We start from the raw sequence: 15,487 nt of genomic DNA, 5'->3' as shown, positions 1-15,487 counted from the left end.
TTTGTCTTAGTGACTGTTGTCACTGGAGCAGGCAATGATAGCGACAATTCTACAGTTCTCACTGAAAGAGTAGGTGAAATCTTTCGATGGGGGCACTTTTTCCAATGGCAACTTTCTGTCATGTTAGGGAATTGTATTATTTTCTTCATGTTGTGGTTCCTAGCCAGGAAGTGGGGGGAAATCTCCCCAATGAGGCATGATAGCAACAGGTGACAACAAAAGTTTCCCATTACACTCTGACTTACTTGGTCCTGACAGTGGTTCTAATTGTTCTATACAGCATCTAAAAAAAAAAAAAAAAGAAACGTTTAAACCTAAGCTTTGCCTAAAAGTGGTAGTAATGCCCACCTTGTTTACTTGTACCTACAGGTAAGCCTATGATAAAGCTTGCCTGTAGGTACAGTAAATATCTCCGAAATGTGCATTGTTTAGTAGATATTTACAATAGTAACAACTGGTGATGTCACACTAGTGCATGCGCACTGCACTCTCAATGGATGGCTTGCATGCGTTGGAATTACGTCATTGCCGCTTAGTCATTCAAGCAGCTGGAGCCCGCGAACCTGGAGGAAAGACAGGGTGAAGATGGCAGCCCTGTGACAGCGCACCACTGATAGACTTCGTTCTAAGGTAAGTTTTTCATAATTTGCTAGTATGCATTGCATACTAGCACATTATGCTATTCTCTTGCAGGGGACCATTTTTTTGGAGTTTTTTTTTTTGCGGTTTACTACCACTTTAAAGCGGTAATAAACCACAGCATTGACCAAAAAAATCCCCTGCAAGGCAATTTCATAATGTGCTAGTATGCATCACATGCTAGCATATTATAAAACACTTACCTTGGAACGAAGCCCTCCAGCGGTGCGCTGTCACTGCTGACAGGGCTTTCACCTTCAACTGGTCTTCCTTCAGGGTTTGCAAGCTCCGGCATCTTGCATAGCTGAGCCACGATGACCTGCGCGGGAGTCACGGCTACAGCACATTACTCTCAAAGCGCATAGACCGTAAAGAGCAAATATCCCCTCAATGGTGCACAATTAGGAGATATTGATTTTACCTACAGGTAAGCTTTATGAATGGCTTACTTGTAGGTAAAAATCTCAAAGCTGACTTTACTACCGCTATAAATGAAGCTATAATATAACCTATTCAAAACATTGCTGGTAACACTACAAAAACAAAATTATTACTGCCCAAAACACCTAGGAGTTGTACATGTACAAGTATCTTACACTGACTTAATCCTTACCCATGCAGAATAATCTGTTAATGTAGCAGCCAAGGAGGACATAATAGATTGTATCATGCAGGTGAACAAATAAAGTGCAGGTTCTATTTTATTATAAGGTTCTATTTTATTATAAGAAAAAAAAAAGTAAAAAAGCAACTCACAAAAAATGGGCACTTTTGGGACTTTAGATGAGACACCGGCGAGCACTGCTCAGAGTCTCCATCCCTATACATAACAAAATTGAAAAGCAAGGAGGATTATAGAAGGTGTGTGGGAACCAGCCGGTCCCTAGTTTGATATACTTACCCACCAGTCTGCTAATAAACCAAATATACCTGTCTAACAAATTAGGTTAAAAACAGGGGTTTAGTTAACACACATTTGCAAACGCATGTATAAGCTGCAAGGCCAACAACAAGGCACCCTGTGTATCTTGCAGTCCTAACACTTCCTAACACTACTCAACCTGAGTGTCTGAGTGTTTCCACAAGGGAAGTACATGAATGCTGATGGATGGATGGGAAACAGATGGGCTTGGAGATCGCCCAATCCTCCCCCAATCTGCTCCAATCCATGACTGGTAATGAAAAACGAATGGCTATGTAATAGCCATAGGGTGCAAACTAAAAGTGATCAGCTGGGAAACACACACCCCCATCCCTTTAGTAAAAAGGGGGGACTTTGAGTGAGACACCTGCCTGTAAAGCAAGTGTCTCCATCCCTGACAAGGTACAAAAAATGGGCAGTTTTGGGACTTTAGATGAGACACCGGCAGGCACTGCTCAGCGTCTCCATCCCTATACTTAACAAAATTGAAAAGCAAGGGGGATTATAGAAGGTGTGTGGGAACCAGCCGGTCCCTAGTTTGATATACTTACCCATGAGTCTGCTAATAAACCAAATATACCTGTCTAATAAATTAGGTTAAAAACAGGGGTTTAGTTAACACACATTTGCAAACGTACGTATAAGCTGCAAGGCCAACAACAAGGCTCCCTGTGTATCTTGCAGTCCTAACACTTCTTAACACTACTCAACCTGAGTGTCTGAGTGTCTCCACAAGGGAAGTACATGAATGCTGATGGATGGATGGGAAACAGATGGGCTTGGAGATCGCCCAATCCTCCCCCAATCTGCTCCAATCTATGACTGGTAATGAAAAACTAATGGCTAAGTAATAGACATAGGGTGCAAACTAAAAGTGATCAGCTGGGAAATACACGCCCCATCCCTTTAGTAAAAAAGCAACTCAACTGATGGGTAATGTTGGCCATAAAATAAACAGAGAGGACTCCCCAATGTAGCACAACAGATCTGGGGTGCTTAAAGACATCCAACCTTTTTTCTGGAGTTTGGGTTAAGAAATAAACCTAAAAGCCTGCTTCAGTGTGTTGTATGTGAGACGTAAGTCATCAATATATTAATCTTCTAATACTAATCAAAAATCTCCTGCCTAAGGCTGGCCATAAATGTAGAGACGTTGGTGCAAAACACATGCCAGTGCTGGACCAGGTGGTTGTGGCAAACGGAAAAAAATGACCTGGTATGCAATATGTCCTGCCTGGGGCCAGATAACATGATTATGACAAGTTGCTCACATGTTTGAAGTAAAGAAAGGATCCAGTGAAGGCCAGCTGCATCTTTAACTACTGTAACAGTCTGCTTTCTTCCATACTGAGGAGCTCATCATGCCCATTGGCACCTCTTTTCCTGGGCTTCAGTTCCACCACTATAACTTTCTCTGAAAAGTAACTGTACACCATGTCCATGGAACTGCATGAAGGAGGTGAAGCAGAAGAGGAAGGCTCTGAATAGCATAATATATTAGTAGTCCTGGAGGTTTAGGAGAGAATCATTCAAAGAGAAAGTTGAGAAGCTCTTTTAAAGTGGCTTTCAAGAAAACAGCTATTGACAACCCCTACCATCTGTATTATTTCATGTCGGTTTCACCCCTGAGCTTTCTTTTTTTACTTTTCTTCCACTCACATGGATTTTACAATGGGGGCATCAGCACTCCACATGTCTTTCTCCTTACCCACTAAGTTCTCTATTGATGAAGTAAAAATAATCATAAAGATGACCTAAGAAGAATGACATCAGTAAGCTGTCTTCTTGGTCATTTTGGCAAGGTTTTCTACCCATGAGGGAGGGAAACAGTAGTATGGACAAGTAGAGGAAGAATAATATATGGCCAGAATCCCTTCTACCAGCAATGCTTTATAATACATGAAACCAATATGGAGATATGAGGTTTCTGGGAACTAAGAAGTCAAAACATTTGCTCTATTGTTGGAAGTAATTTCTACGGAATTTTTATACATTCCGTAAATTGGAATCCACTTTTTAAATTCATGCACTTGGTTTGGATAACACACACTAAATAGAGGATATGCATACAATCTACAGTGAGACTGAAAGGAATCTAGGCTAATAGTTGCTTTAATATATAATTGATAAATGATTATAATTCATATAACTGGTTGTGTTCAAAACTATTGATTAACTCAGTGGAAATCTTACTTATTTTGTCAATCTAAATTCAATAAATCATAATATGTATTGTCAAAATCTCACTCATTATAGAGTTATCATCCTGAAATTATTCTCTTTATAGCAGACTATATCTTTAACAGTACTTTGTGATCTGTACATGTTTAGTCATGGAAAGTAAATGGCATTCTCATATTCTTTGGTTGAAAAACCATGTACAGATATTGAGCATGAAAAGTTCCAGTATTGTAACAGATCTAATTCCTTTTTTGGCATGCATTTATCTGGCGCCATGATTTCAAGATTTAACTTTGTATTGTTAAATATATTTTTTTAGTTAAAAATTGTTTAACTTTAAAAAAAAAAAAGAAAAAATGATAAATGCAATTGTAGGCAATTCACAATTGCTGCATAATGAGCATACAGCTATGATAAATTGTTTGTGACCCTTTATTAGTGTTCTTTATTTCTATATCAATAGCCTCTAAGTTGGTGTCGCACTGCCCCCTTGAGGACTGCTGAATCATTCACCTTTCTGGGTCCCTCTTGGTTACCGTTAGCAACTGCATGCACAAACCTAACACTTTACTTTCCGGCTCAGTAGATGAGCAGTCTAGGGGTTGTAGTTGTTTTTTGTTGTTTTATTTTAAATAGGGATGGGAGAAGGGATAGAGTGGGATACTCCAGAATTGAACTATTCACAGTTGATGAGGACTCCTATCTGAAGATGCAACCAAGCTGCAGATTCACTTTGTCACTAGATGAATGTAAGATAAAGTCTCTGTAGTGAAGACTTGATTGAGCAACTATCTACAGGGTACTCACCTAGCACCCCCTTTCATTCCACCAGCTGACAGCCGTTCTCTGACTACTCTACTCCAGGGTGGCTCCCTCACAGGTTAGGCCCTTAGACACGATCCCCTGTACTCACAATACTGTTTTTCCAGGTTCTCCAGTGTCTCAACCCCTCCAGTCAGCTCTCCTGGACCTCTGGGTTCAGCTCCTTCCTTGTGTTTCACCAGGCCGACTGCCTGTGACCACATGCCACCGATGCAGAGGAGGAGACAGACGTTACCCTCCCTCTGGGACTCTGCTCACCAGCCAAAGACCTGGAGCACATGTGCTCCTGGCTTTTATACCACACCCCAGAATGCACCAAGACAACTAGTCTGTGCCAATCACTGAGGCTGTATCAAAGCCTGTGTACCCATTGGTCAGGTTTTCTCCACTGTCCAATATGCCTCCCTATTGGACCAGCGTGAAAAACTCCCCATGACCAGATGAATCACACACTGAGCACCATGAGACCTAACTCACAGATCCTGCCCTCTGTTATGCAGAAAGCAATATAGAATTTGCCTGCGGCTCCTCTGATAGGCAGACAGAGCCAACACTATACTCACTCTCTAGCACCATTGGGTTCTGTTTTTCGGATAGATAGATATAAAGACAGTCTTATTCAATAGGTAAAATATGCACACTGTCATATTTTTATTTTAAATAGACAATTTGAAAATCAAGCATATTGATAAAACCTTTAGATAATCCTCTCGGTTGGCATCTTGAAAGAACAGGTATTCCAGACATTGGCTCTTGTGTAATTTAAATTGGGTGCAGATCTGATTCACCCTACCTGCTCTTCACAAATGATTTCTTTTGAGATGCAGCATGCTCAAAAAAAAAAATCAGAGGTGTCCAGAAAAAGAGTTATTATTGCTTAAAATACTGGAAAGAGTTATGAAAGGTTTCATAAGATTTGAACTTCCATCGATACTTAGTCTAGCAAATCGTAAAAAAATGAAGGATATTCTGTGCAGGCCGTAAAAGGTGACAAAAAAAAACCTAAGTGTAAGGGCTATCGATCAACATGAATTACATTTGTGTTTTGATGATGATTAGGGACAGCTACTAATTTGGCATAAAATTTGTCACTGATTACAGAGCTTACTATTAGTAAAAAAAAAAAGGTCTTATTATAGTGACCCTATCACTACTGAAAACTCTTCCAGTGAGGGCGAAAGCAGTGGTAGTCTTGAGAAATGGTCTGCTGAAGTACGCTGGGAAACCAACACTTGTGGGATGTCAATTTTCTGTGTCCCTGCAGCTCTCACTGCTGACCTCCAAATCACCACTTTCTACTGACATGGAAGTCAGCAGGAGGAATAAGTGGGAGCTAAAGGGAACCCAGGACATTGACAGTCTCAGAAGCATCATGTTTCCCAGCAGAATTTGTGGGTCCATTGCTTGGGATTGGAGTGGCGTTTAGTGGCATGGGCACTGGGAAAGGTGATTATGTAGGCTCCATGCACACTAGTGTTTTTTTAAGCTCATAGAAGCTGTTATTAGCATTTTTTTCTGCTCCTAGAAGCTAAATTGTGTTATCCTATGTGTCCATGCACACTACTTTAGACTATTAGCATTTTTTGAGCTCCAGCGTCTAGAAGCAGAAAAACATTTTTTTGTAGAGTTTCTTGGAGCGTTTTTCCAGCAGAAATGTTCCTCTTAAATGCTACTAATAGTGTTTTTTTTTTTTTTTTTTCACTTTTTTCCTTTTTTTTTTAAGGACCTGCAAAAATAATAATAAAACACTAATACTTCTAAATGCTCTTCAACACTCCTAAACACTTCTAAACGCTTCTAAACAAAATGCTACTACAAAAAGCTATTACCAGCATTTTTATCCAGCATTTTTTGCAGCGTTTCTTTAGCTTAAAAAAAAAAGCAAGTGTGCATGAAGCCTTACAGTGTTCTTCATTTACAAGTATGCTTTCACTGGAAATGCTTTCTAAAGTTACAAGGTCACTTTAACTACTAAAAATAAGGGTTAGCTATTTTTTCTGTCAATTGTCTCCATTATTTTAATAAGGTTTTCAATAAGAATATGGCGGTGTAAAATGTTTTATAGAAAAGTTAAATCAACCTTCAGGCACCATCATTATACCTGAATGCCAGTTCATTCTGAAGGGCAAAGCGGTAATCTTTCTGGTGTTAGAGTACTTTCACACGAACGATCCGATCAGATCCCCCCTGTCAGTTTTTTTGTCAGACCTGATCGGATCCTCTATGCATCCCTATGGGGCAGCGAATATCAGCGGAGACATCTCCACTGACACCTGCTGCTATCCGATTCCGATCCTGTCCGTGAAATCCGGACGGATGGAAACCCTATTTTCCATCTGTCCAGCGGCTGTCCGTTCTCATCCGATTCCCCCATAGAGGACAGCGGGGATCTGAACCTGCCTGCTCAGCGGGGATCGGCTGGTCGATCACCGCTGAGCAGAGAATGGACCTCACCAGATGGTGCATCATGTGGAAGGACTCTTAATGCTTCTTTTCCCATCTCCTATACATGGGCGTTCGCAAGGAGCGGCAAGGGGAGGCAAGTGCCCCCCCCTGGAAATTTCCTGCCCTGCTCTAAGAGGGGAATCTACGGGGACCCTGCTCTAAAGGGGGATCTATGGGGGACCCTGGCCTGGCCTGCTCTAAAGGGGGATCTATGGGGATCCTGGCCTGCTCTAAAGGGGGTCATTTTGGCTATATATTTATATATATATATATATATATGTATATATATTCTTTGCAGGGAGTGCCTGGAGTACCTGGTGGTGCAGGGAAACCTGGTAGCACGGGGAATATAGGTGAAAAGGTAAAACTAAAGAGGGATCTATGGGGACCCTGGCCTGCTCTAAAGGGGGATCTATAGGGACCCTGCTCTAAAGGGGATCTATGAGGCACCCTGGCCTGCTCTAAAGGGGGATCTATGGGGGGGGAAGGGGCGGAACATGGGTGACCTTAAAATGATGCCCCCCCCTGAAAAAAGTTCTGCGGACGCCCATGCTCCTATACTTTGCTATTGTCCTGCTATGACCATGGCAAAGAGACTTATCCTTAACTTAGTGACTGTGGCGACAATTCACTTTGCAAAAAATACCCAATCACATGCAAGGAAAAAAAACAAAACAAAAGAGTTTTCGCTTGTTCATGATTGGATGATGAAAGTCAGTGGAGATTCACCTCATTCAATAAGCTAAGGAAAAATTCCCTAGCAAAGTGAAAGTTCCTTTGCAGATTTAATAGCTTTTTGCATTTCGAAAATTAACCGCAATGTTTTTGAATGTGAGCTATCAATTCAATTGCTAAACTGACAATATAGACCTTCTAAAAACCATCTTTGCTTATTCGGTTGGCGAAGACTTTCCGTAAGGTTACCCTTCATTACTTAATAAATGCGTTGATAAGATCATAAGCATAATCAGAACTGGCTGCATTTATTCATTCTAGCATTCAATTATAACTAGCGTAGGAAATATACCCTACCTTTTGATTATAATGAATTCACTACTTGCCTTGCAACACTACCTGTGTTTTCTTGGAAGAAGGGAAGAAAATGGCGCTAACTAGGCACATGAAATTTCCAGAGCCTCATTACTGATTAAAATTGTAAACGTGGCGTTCAGCAGTCCCATGTTGCAATATAGCACTTACACTTGAGAGTCTCGCCATTATGTCCCTCCACCCCTGTCACCGCAGAAATGTAGAGGCACTGTGCTAGTGAAAATGTAATTCTAGTTCTTACTTGTTTCTATAGCAACAGAACACAGAAATGAATAAACTAGTCATGTAGTGAAATGTTCTCGATCATTTTCTTGTTCTTTCCTGCAAACCATAGAATTCTGTCAGATTTTCATGCTGCTGTTTAATTACAATATACAGTATAGAATATAAAACTCTGGATAAAAAGATGCATTTAGAAGAATCTTAATGGCTTCACTCCTGCAGATATTATTACAATAATAGGCTTCCTGCAATGTAGAGAAATGACTGCTAGACATTTTGAGAATGGTTTTGTTCCCTCTCCTCTTTCACTCTTTCATCCGTTTTCTTCAACCTCCATTTTATCAGAAGGCTAAAATGGCTGCTGTAATTGCTGCTACATTAGAGTGTTTATGTTTCACACAGTGTAGATGTCCAAGCCCAATTATATTATGAGGTTCAGCACAACATAGTTGGATGGATCAAATTGATGGATAGACAGATAGATGGACAAAGTTAGCTGACTGAATGATTCAATAATAAAAAAAAAAAAAAAACAGCTAAAATGAAGCACATTAAATCATATTTGGATCCATAAAAAAAAAAAAAACTGTAGACTTACAAAATGGTTTTAGTGCCACAAAGTACAAGTTGCAGTATTTATTTTGCATAAAATGCTCTATATTATGAAGACTAATGGTGTGATCTCTTTATTGGTTTAATTAATTACAGGAATCATATAACATAGCCATTTCACAACTGCAATCATAAATTACCAGACAAGACTTTATAACAGTTTTCTTGTTCTATTATTGATTAAAAATAACTATAGCTATGTCCAGGATGCATGATGAAATGGTGATTGGTTTTCTTGCAGGAGTGCTGGGGCCTTGCTTTTAGAGCCTCATGTGTAAATCTGAAGAAAAGAAAAATGAAGGTGTTGCCTTAGCAACCGATTAGAATCTAATTGTCATTTTCTTAGTGCAGGTTGGAAAAAAATAACTATGATGACATGCATGTTTAAGTAAAGTCATTCAGTGCTTTATGTCACATAAAAGAAAAGAAAAGAAATGAAAAGAAAAGCTATAGTATACATTAAGCTATAGTATACATTAAGCCAAAAATATATTTTATTTGTTTATTTTTTTGGATGGATTACTTTTGAAATCTGCGCCACTTTCCCTTCATTCTCTGTTTTTTGACACAACAGAAAGTAAGATAAAATCTGTACAAAGTATGGCAAATCCCCATTTTGACAGTTGTCACCTTGAGCAATCGTCTCTGTAAAATCTCTCTTCTATTCTTGTTCTGGTCCCAATTCAGTTTCAGTCCCAACAATAATGGTCATTAGGACATATGGAGTGGGGAAAGCCTGCTATCAGGGACACAGATAGCAATAAAAACATGACAGGTATCTATCCCCTTATCACTGTAGCTAAAACATAAAAAATAGGGTTAGCCTTTAGATGCAGCTTGAACAACAACTAGCTGGGATGAAGATATTTGTTTCATTTTTTTTAAACAATGGTTAGGTACCAGAGATAAGTTGCAAAGGCAACCAGAATTTGAAATCCACTTAATGCTTTGCTTTACTTTTTTTTTTTCAAAATAGCAATTGTCGGACTTATATCAACTATGCTCACTCCTTAATTGTATCAATGGTGGAAAAACATAGCCAGCTTGGAAAGCAGCTTTTCCAATCGATGGAGAGGATAGTGATAATGGACTAGTAGACTGAGATGGACGTTATATAAGTGACTAAAGGATTAAAACTTTTTTCTTTTGGGATAAAAGCTTAGCATTGCAAGTCTCCGTGATGCTGTACATCACTTTCTTTTGATGAAGACAAGCCCTGGAGAACCATAGCTTCCAGGCCCTCTGCATACACAAATCCTGTCAATGAATTGTTAGGTTAGGAGTTCAGGAGGACTGGGCTGAACTGGTAACCATGCTCTTTGCATATATCACTACTCCTACCTCGGTCAGTCCTGTCAAAATAGGACTACTGGTGTATTCTGAAGTTACAGGTCACCTAGAACTCAGAATTCTGGATAGGGTGACTTTTCTTCTCAATAGGAAATGCAGTCCTTGCTCAAGTCTTTGCTGGCAGCATTTCTAGAGGGAGTCCTGGAAAATTGAGTTAGCTGAAAAAGGATTTGCTTAAATGTTTCATAAAAGGCAAGCACTTTTCTGAATTTGAGAGGTGATTTTACATGTGTTCAGAGATCAGCCAAAACTGCTAATGTTTTTCTACTTATTATTGGATAGCAATATAAATGTGAAAATAAAAAATAATTTATGCAGTGTCTATAAACAGTAAAAGAGTTCCAGCAGTTGTTTTATAACACTTTTAACTTGTTTTAATATGTGACCCATTATTTTCAAACCAGTACCCCAAAATATCCGATTACTGTTGAACACATTCTTCCTGGTAACAGTGGAGAATAGTCCATGTAAATTTATATAGCAAATAGGAAAATTCCCCTTATTGTGGGACTTTATAGGCACTCATAAAATATGACTACATGCAACAATGTTAAGTTTATAGAAAAATAAAATTTTATTGAAAAGAGTACAAAAAGATATATAAAATATGGCAAGCTTGGCATATTACATCACATCAGCAGGCAAATAGTGACCACATGACCCCAGGGTAAAGATCCAACGCGTTTCGGAGTGTCATCATTGTAATATGACTTTTTGTTTAACTAATTATCTGCAGACCACTATCCAAGGTCACCCCTGAAGAAGGAGTAATCACTGTCACTCTGAAACGCGTTGGATCTTTACCCTGGGGTCATGTGGTCACTATTTGCCTGCTGATGTGATGTAATATGCCAAGCTTGCCATATTTTATATATCTTTTTGTACTCTTTTCAATAAAATTTTATTTTTCTTATAAACTTAATATTGTTACATGTAGTCATATTTTATGAGTGTCTATAAACTCCCACAATGAGGGGAATTTTCCTATTTGCTATACATATTTGGGATGTGGCACCTCTGGGAGTATCCAACACGAGCACATTCTGTTTGATGTAAATTTATATAGTTTTTTTTTTATTTTATGCTATTTTATTCCTCAGCAGTGTGGCATTGAAACTTTCTGTCATTCACAGTTTTGCCAAAAGTAAACGTCAGCAAAGTAGAAGTCACAGTTTTAGAAGGTAACAGCGCGACAGTGTCCTGTGAAGCCACTGGCCTCCCTGACCCTAATGTCTCATGGGACATAACCCAGATTAAGTCAAATACCCTGGTAAGAGTTTTGGTTGTAAGCATGCACTCAATGCCTTGTTTCTCAGAACTATATGAGTTCACAGTGTTATTTTTGTTTTCAGATAGAAACTGTAACACGTGCCGCTTCCCTCATTTTAAAGAATGTGACATCACTGGACAATACAAAAACTGTGGTTTGTTCAGCAGAAAATATTGTGGGAGAGGAACAAGTTGTTGTTGAGCTCAATGTGCACTGTAAGTACTACAAATTACTTTTTTTTCTTTCATGTAATTACTAGAAATATGGGTGTCCTTCACTGTGGATGTTGAGTAAATGCATATATAAGCTGTTGATCTAGTACTACAGACACTGCCTATATGGAGTGCTCTGATGGAGTCTTTTGGAAGAATGTTGTATGTGAGGGGCTGTTGTTCCCAAACACATTGGCTGCATGGTTTGTTGTATTGGTAGATCTATCTCTGATAAGTTATCTAAGGGATACATATTATTTATAGCTAAAGAAAATATCTTGCAAATATTATTTCAACCAGTTTCTTTCTACGTGATAAAGAAGATATTTCAGGGCTTAAATGTGTAAGGCCTTGGGCTGTTAATGTATGAAAAGCATTATTTAAACTGATTTTACAAAATGATCTGCCTATTTGTCAATGAACTATGAAACCGCAAAGTGATTCTTTGGCTAACTGCTACACATGGGTGCTAGCCTGCGCTTATCAGCTTATGTAGGCGGTGAGCATGGCATTCATTTTTAATTTGGCATTTCCAACCATTGTCAAACATTCTATCCCAGAAAATAATGCTTTTTTCCATTTATTAAAAATGGCCAATTCCTCAAAACAATTATCTTGTCAACCCATACAAACAACCCATACAAACAGATGTTATAATCCCTGCACAGATGTTTTATACCGAGGGTCTGATTTACCAACATGTGAACGAAGTGGTAGAGCAGTGAAGCAAACATAAGCAGCAACATTTTAAAAATGGTGCGTAACTTGCCAATGATTGGATGTCTGAAGTGGGTACAGATTCCCTTCTCCATAGTTTACACATTAGAAAACTGGCCCTTAAACAATATATTACAACTACAACCAACACTTTTTCTTTCCTGGTTTCTGAAAGAGGTTTCTCAGATTTTTATAAGCGGTTTGAGTGTCCATTGGAGAGGTTCCCCCGCATTTGTTTTTTGGACAGGGAGTGATGAAAGGTATGAGGATGAAGCTGTAGAATGGAACAAACCACTTTGTTTTTCAGTAAAATGGTGAAGAGTTAAAACTCATGTTAAATTAAAATTATTGTATGTGTTTTCCAATCCCGTTAACAACTGCTACTCTCTTTTCTTATCCTAAGTCTCAAGGGAAGGAAATTAGATAAAATATCCCCAATGAAAACTGACAGACGTATGTACTCTTTCCAAAACTATCCAAAACATTTACTTTTTTTGCCACAAATGTAATGGTTAGTGTGAGATGTTTTTTTTTTTGTTTTGTTTTTAATTCACATTAACCAATATAGGGGAATGAAAGCAAAGTATAAACTATAATTCTCAGACTGATCTCAAAGTATCCGAAGCATAAATTTAGCATGCAACTTGATAACTCCTTAGTATTATCCCTTATTTGGCTACATCAGGGGTGTCCAAACTATAGCCCTCCAGCTGTTGCGGAACTACACATCCCGTGAGGCATTGTAAATCTCTGACATTCACAGACATAACTAGGCATGATGGGAATTGTAGTTCCTGAACAGCTGGAGGGACATAGTTTGGACACCTCTGGGCTACATCATATACGCAGGATCAATGCTGACATGTTTCGGCTATTACAGCCTTACTCATTCCATGAGTAAGGCTGTAATGGCCCGAGACATGTCAGCATCGATCCTGCGTATATGATGTAACCAAATAAAGGATAATACTAAGGAGTTATCAAGGTGGTGGCTACATTTCTGCTTTGGATGTTCGAACAGGGGAGTGGGGATCCCCCAAGCCTGAGCACCGAATCTGAGCAAGTATTTTTCAGTTGAGCTTGAGTGTCTTCTGTTTGATCTTAAAGTATATTTGAAGCCAAAAGTTTAATTTATTTATTTTTTAGATATGTAGGGGATGGCTAAAAAACCCTGATATGTATTTATTTTTTGCTGTGTTCAATAGAATAAATTTACCTTCATTTCTTGTCTTGGAATACAGCAGGAATTGAGAGGATATTACTCTAAAGTATAGGAAATCCTTTCTTAGATGATTGTCACTGGAACATACATTACTTTTACAAGATTGCACCTCTATTCCTGACCCAGTGACAGCTCAAAATGTCAGATTTTCCCTGAATTTCATCCCTGGTGGCAAAGGTCACCAGGACAAAAAAAAGATTCAATCGCTCCAGCACAGACAGCATGAAGAACCTGACAGAGGTTCTACTCTTCCCTACTCTATCCAAAAATGCTTTAGATACACCTTAACTCATATCAAATACTCATGTACAATAGCCCTAAAAGTGTTCACATTGAAGCAAAATCTCTCAATAGTCTATTTTATCAGGAACAACATAAAATGAAGACAATTCATATTTTCACTAGGAAACTAGATATTTTATTAGGTTAATTGTCTTAAGCAAAAATGTGGTTACCTTTAATTGAATCACACATTTTGTGGATTTTATCAGTGAAAACAACTCAACAGAACTGTTGCCAGGTGGGGATTACTATGGATTATCCTAGTAAATAAAGTGTATATAAAGCTGTGGCTTTTTGCTCCGTTCGTGCAGTGACCTCATCATGAAAATCATGTCGATATGAGATTATTTTCACTGCATTCAGGTGGTTAAGGTCAGATTACTCTAAATGTTTGGATTACAGGACTTGGAAGTCATTTATGTTTTTTAGATGATGTTTTTTATCATGGTAATAATTTGGTTGCAGAACACATACTTATAAATATTCAGCAGTGATTTTCCTGCTTCAACATGCCTATTTTTTTTGGTCTTTTTCATTATAGTTCCACCAAACATCACCCTAATAGACTATCCAACTTTGGACCATCACTGGTGTATCCCTTTCAGTGTAAGGGGTAACCCAACTCCGAAGTTGCAATGGTTTTATGAAGGAAGTGTTCTAAGTGATACAGATTTTATTTGGAGTAAAATCCATCAATCAAGCAACAATATGAGCGAACATCATGGATGCCTACAGCTTGATAGTCCAACGCACTTGAACAATGGCTTTTATACATTACAAGCAGAAAATGAATATGGAAAAGATGAGCGCACCATTATGGCTCAGTTTATGAATGATCCTGATATTGGTAAGTACATAAATGTAAATATTCAGCTGATCCATGTTTGTCTTTAGGTTGGGACTTTCAAAGTTTGCATGCTTTTTTCATATGAACAATGCAAAATGCTTGTTATATGTACTTAGTGAGGTCAACATATGTATGTAGTATACATTAGGTGCTGTCTCTTATAAGCCTATTGAGTAGGGTAGAGAGCTATGTGCAATCTGGAGAAACCCATAGCAACACCCAAAATTCCTCTTTTCAGAAGCATTCTCCTTGTGATTAAACACAAACTTCAGCGCCTTTATCTTCATTTGCATAAGTGCTCTCTCTATAATAGCATAAATGCATTATAAGCTTATAGTTTAATGGTAGGCATTATACTTTTAACATTCTGTTCTTATTTTATTCGATCAGCATACTCTCTTATTACCTTCCAAATGGCCCCTGCTAGGGGAGCCGAGCTTTGTTATCTCAATGGTTATGTGTTCAGTTAATCTTAAAGGGACCCTGTGATCCTGATAACAAAAATAAAACATGAACAGAATGTAAAAAACACATATTAACCCCTTGTCATTTGCCCTATAGCAGTTTTACTGCTACAGGGCGGCAGCTGTGCGCAGGATCATGTATATATACGTGATCACGTGTTTTCAGATAGCAGGCACAAAAGCGCGCTGCCGGGGGATCGCTCCCACTGTGATATCGTGGACTCGATGTC

At 38.7% G+C, this 15,487-nt stretch overlaps 1 protein-coding gene across 3 annotated transcripts in view; it reads left to right on the top strand.

Annotated features, from left to right (window-relative positions):
* The window catches only part of NTRK2 (neurotrophic receptor tyrosine kinase 2), a 305,915-nt gene that overhangs the window by 56,838 nt on the left and 233,590 nt on the right, over nt 1–15,487 (top strand). For all 3 annotated transcript variants that reach the window (XM_082261136.1, XM_082261135.1, XM_082261134.1), the window contains 3 exons: nt 11,377–11,513; nt 11,596–11,728; nt 14,488–14,793. In XM_082261136.1, the coding sequence (XP_082117262.1) occupies nt 11,377–11,513; nt 11,596–11,728; nt 14,488–14,793 (576 nt within the window). The remainder of the gene's footprint in view (nt 1–11,376; nt 11,514–11,595; nt 11,729–14,487; nt 14,794–15,487) is intronic.

This window comes from Pelophylax lessonae, assembly GCF_965119305.1.
Source record: "Pelophylax lessonae genome assembly, chromosome: 1".
Lineage (NCBI taxonomy): Eukaryota > Metazoa > Chordata > Amphibia > Anura > Ranidae > Pelophylax > Pelophylax lessonae.
This window is presented reverse-complemented; position numbering and strand designations above follow the sequence as displayed.